The sequence below is a fragment of the Frankliniella occidentalis genome, unplaced genomic scaffold (genome assembly GCF_000697945.3).
Source record: "Frankliniella occidentalis isolate FOCC.00 unplaced genomic scaffold, Focc_3.1 Scaffold31, whole genome shotgun sequence".
Taxonomy (NCBI): domain Eukaryota; kingdom Metazoa; phylum Arthropoda; class Insecta; order Thysanoptera; family Thripidae; genus Frankliniella; species Frankliniella occidentalis.
In genome coordinates this window covers 591,834-595,968 of record NW_026267161.1, presented here as the reverse complement: position 1 = coordinate 595,968, position 4,135 = coordinate 591,834, and the positions used below count along the sequence as shown (strand labels likewise).

The window sequence follows — 4,135 nt, the reverse complement described above, 5'->3', positions numbered from 1 at the left end:
AGGTCCGCCTCTGGGACCTGAGGTCCCAGCCTAGGCCCTCAGGGACCTGAGGTACTCGCCTGGGACCTCAGGGGACCGTCTGGGACCTTACTGTGCCGCCCCAACCTCCGGGGACCTGAGGTAGCCGTCTCGGACCTCAGGTCCACCTCTGGGACCTGAGGTCCCAGCTTAGGCCCTCAGGGACCTGAGGGACCCGCCGGTGGCCTCGGGGACTCTATCTGGTACGTCCTGGTCTCGAACCCATCGTCGGGGAGCCGGTGGCGACATCCTGGGCCAGCCTGAGTCGTCCTTGATTGGACGTGACGCCGTCCTTGACTCGATTTGACGCCGTCCTTGAATACTGGTCGTCGGTTTTCAAGGACGGCCCTTGAAAACAGCCATTTTCTGTCCGTTTTCAAGGACCCGTGCTTGAAACGGAGTTTTGGTCCTTGAAAATGCAAAAATGTCCTTGAAAACCAAGGACCGGGGCTTACCGAGTAACAAAAAAGGAAAAAACAACTTTCTTTGGCACTGTGAAAAATTTTCGTACCGGATACAGGTAAATTTTCCATGGAAGATGTCGTACAATAACAATTTAAAAATGTGAAATTTTACAAGCCCTGCATATCGACTTGGAATCGACTAACGAGCAGGGGTGGGAGGTTGTACCGGGTTGTATAAGTACGACTCGTTTTGTACAAGTTGCAAATTACAAAATGTACCGTGCACGTACAAGCATGTATTTTGCAGTGGTGGGAGGGGAAATGATTGCTGTGACTGTACCGGAGCCTCCCTCGCACAGGAACAAATACGCGTGTTTGTCCGTCCCATGTGCTCGCTTTGCTTTACGTCGTATGCTGCCTCCCTCCCTTCCTCTTCTCCTCCTCCTCCTTCCTCCTCTTCAGTCCGTCATGAGTTGTCGATCGCTATCAGTCCGTCGGTCGAACTTTCGGCGGAAGGCAGTTCTTGTTATTTCACAGCCACTACATCCTGCCCCCCGCCCCCTTCGGCCCACTTCACCCCCAGGAGAAGGGTCCCTCCTCCTCACAGCCCCCCAAGGCAAGGAGAAGGCCCCGTGCCAGCCGACCCCAACAACATTTCGATCACGTCCGGAGGAAGGGGCAGTACGAGCGCGCCTATCCTATCGCGTCCCGTGACGTGCTGCGCAGGGCAGCGACAAGTAGTGTGCAGCGTTCAAATTCACACGTGTCCGCCGCTCACCGCTTGAAAGAGGACTATATTCGAAATCAAATCGCATAACATATTCTTTCATCACGAGTTGTCGGAAAACTGTTAGACGCTCCATCGCGCCTGTTACACACGTATAACATTGAGTGTCAGTCAAAAGTAAAGACAAAAAATATTACATGTATTATTCTATTTTTAAAAAATCCTAGTACGCTTACAATGAGAGAATTGATCCCCTAACTGAACAAAGATTTTGCCACATGAGGTTGCACTCCTCAACGAAAGGCGAACATATACCAGGTGGGTGATAAACCCCGCTCACTCCTGCAGTTGTGCTGTACCGCACGCACGAGTGCGGTCGGGCTTGCCTAATGCCTATCGCCCATGTCCACGGCGCCATACGGGCCGAGCGAGTAGGCGACCCTCCCGCACTCGTGCGTACGATACAGCATAACTGCAGGAGTGAGCAGGGTTAAGCACCCACCTGGTGTATACTCACTTCTTATTCGCTTTGCGAGTGTATTGCGTTCCGTTTTTCGGGGTGGGCATCATATTTAACCCCGGAACCTCATTTCCGCTCCGTGCGGCAGGCGGGCGGGCAGAGGACAGCTCCCAGTCGTACCTGGGAGCGCAACGGGCAGCAGCGTACAACTAAGTTGGGAATGCTCGGAAAGGAGGAGAGAGAGAGGGTGGGGGGGGGGGGGGTTATCTAATGGAGTTCGCAGCGACACGGGGCATACCCCGGCAATGTGATATCAAATATATCGCCCCTGTCGCACTCCACGCCTCATTTCGAATTGACTGCGACCGAAACTGTACGAAGCGGGAAGAAAATGTAGCAAACAACTCAGATACTCTAAGCCTCTCGCCAGGCCTGTGTGAGACAACTTTTGTTCTCGTCGTTTATTTCATGTGATTTCTGCCCTTCTATCATCGCGGGTGGTAGATTGACCTACATTTCGTTGTTCAATTATAGTGCTGTACTCATGTACGTGCCGGTGCCGTTACATCTCTCTCCTTTATCTGGTACTTTTCCCTTTCCTCTTCATTCTACTTCGATTCTACTTCTTTCTCTTTCAGAATTTTTCTCCCCCCCCTCTCCACCTCTCTCCCCCCACCTTCTTCCCCTCTTCCTTCTGTAGTTGGCGAGCGATAGGTTTGGTTGCGGTACGTGGCGGAAAGTTGGGGAGAGACACTTTGAACAAGTCGAGTTTAGCCCCTCCCCACCTACCACGACCACCTCGCCGCCTTGCGCTCGGGTGGCTTCAGGGGGACGACCCCGACGTGGAGCCCACTCTGATGGAAACACTGCAGTACAACAATATCTCACTTTCACTAGAACAGGAAAATGTCCTGCTGGGACTGGGAAGCAATTCCGTGTGTTGGACGTACTCTGGGTGTGGAAGTGTCAAACAGGAGAGTTGAACTCTTATAAGTGCGCAACTACTGTGTTTAACTTTACTTGTAGGAATTTATCTTTCAGTTGGACACTGCTCATAAGTATTCAACTTTCTATTGAACAGTCCTGCAAGTATTCAACTAACTGTTGAACATTGCTTGCAAGTATTCAACTTTCAGTTGAACATTCTTTGCCAGTATTTAACGTTCGTTTGAGCTTTACTGACAAGGTGTTACTAAGGTAATCAGTATACATTTAACCAATTCCGTGGCATCATATTGATACCATTCACCAATTTCCAAACTCGCCCTAATAGTTTACGACAGAAGTTTGGTAATCGAGAGATGGAGGACTAGAAACGTACTACAACGACGTTTTTTGTTTTCATTTTTTGTTGCTGTTTTGCAGTGCTCACCTGTTTGATTTTCCGTTGTTTGTCTCCCTGTCCTTGCAGAGCAGACCGGGGCCGTGGCGCCCATCATCCTGCAGCAGACGAGCAGCGTGCACGCGGCCCAGGAGGAGTCTGCGCGGCTGCTGTGCCTGGCGCTGGGCTGCCCGGAGCCGGCCTACAGCTGGCAGCTGCTGGCACTGGGCGGTGGCATCCACGGCGGTGGCCTCGGCGGCGGCGGTCTCGGCCCGCGTGTCAAGGTGCTCGGCCCGCTGCTCGAAGTCGAGTCGGCCTCGCCCGAGGACGCCGGCACGTACCGCTGCACGGCCAGGAACGCGGCGGGCGAGGCCAGCGCCGAGATGAGGCTCTCCGTGTACACGCCGCTTGAGGTGCGTGAGGAGGAGGACGAGGAGGACGGTGACAGGGACGAGGATGGGGACGGGGACGGGGACGACGAGGACGAAGACGAGCACGACGAGGATGAGGAGGATGACAAGGACGACGATGGCGAGGACTAGGACGACAAGGACGAGGACCACGAGAACCACGAGAACCACGAGAACCACGAGGACCACGAGGACCACGAGGACCACGAGGACCACGAGGACCACGAGGACGTGAACGATGGGGGCGACGAGGACGACAAGAATAATGACGAGGAAGAAAATCACTGTGGGCCAACCTGACCGCTAAAAATGACGCTGCTGTTCCAGGTGGAGGTGGAGCCCAAGCTGCTGGTGGTGCAGGTGGGCGGCTCCGCCGAGTTCCGCTGCCAGGTGTCCTCCCCCGGCGGCCTCGTCACCTGGTACAAGGACGGCACGCCCGTGCTGGGCGGGCCCGGCGGCCCCGGCGGCGGCAGCGCGGGGCTGCTCTCCCTGGGGGCCGTGTCCAGGGAGGACCGCGGCATGTACCAGTGCGTGGTGCGGCGGGCGGAGGGCGACACGGCGCAGGCCGCCGCGGAGCTGCGCCTCGGAGGTACGGGTACAGGGTGACCGCTCGAATTTGGCGGGGGACACAGGAGGACGTTACACCCGACCCGGATTCCGGAGTACCTAGAGTACCGGTTGTTTCATAAAACACACAGGTGCGGGGGAGGGGGCGGGGCTAACAGCTCTGCCCGTAAGGCCCCTTGGGTAGGCAAACCCGCCCGCACCTGTGTCTTTTATGAAACACCCGATACA

The 4,135-nt window shown here is 55.4% G+C and overlaps 1 protein-coding gene across 1 annotated transcript in view; it reads left to right on the top strand.

Moving 5' to 3' along the window:
• Positions 1 to 4,135, top strand: part of LOC127749093 (cell adhesion molecule Dscam2-like) — an 11,415-nt gene that overhangs the window by 2,631 nt on the left and 4,649 nt on the right. The window contains exons 3-6 of the mRNA XM_052265815.1: positions 2,691 to 2,762; positions 2,883 to 2,899; positions 3,021 to 3,343; positions 3,668 to 3,929. Of these exons, the coding sequence (XP_052121775.1) occupies positions 2,691 to 2,762; positions 2,883 to 2,899; positions 3,021 to 3,343; positions 3,668 to 3,929 (674 nt within the window). The remainder of the gene's footprint in view (positions 1 to 2,690; positions 2,763 to 2,882; positions 2,900 to 3,020; positions 3,344 to 3,667; positions 3,930 to 4,135) is intronic.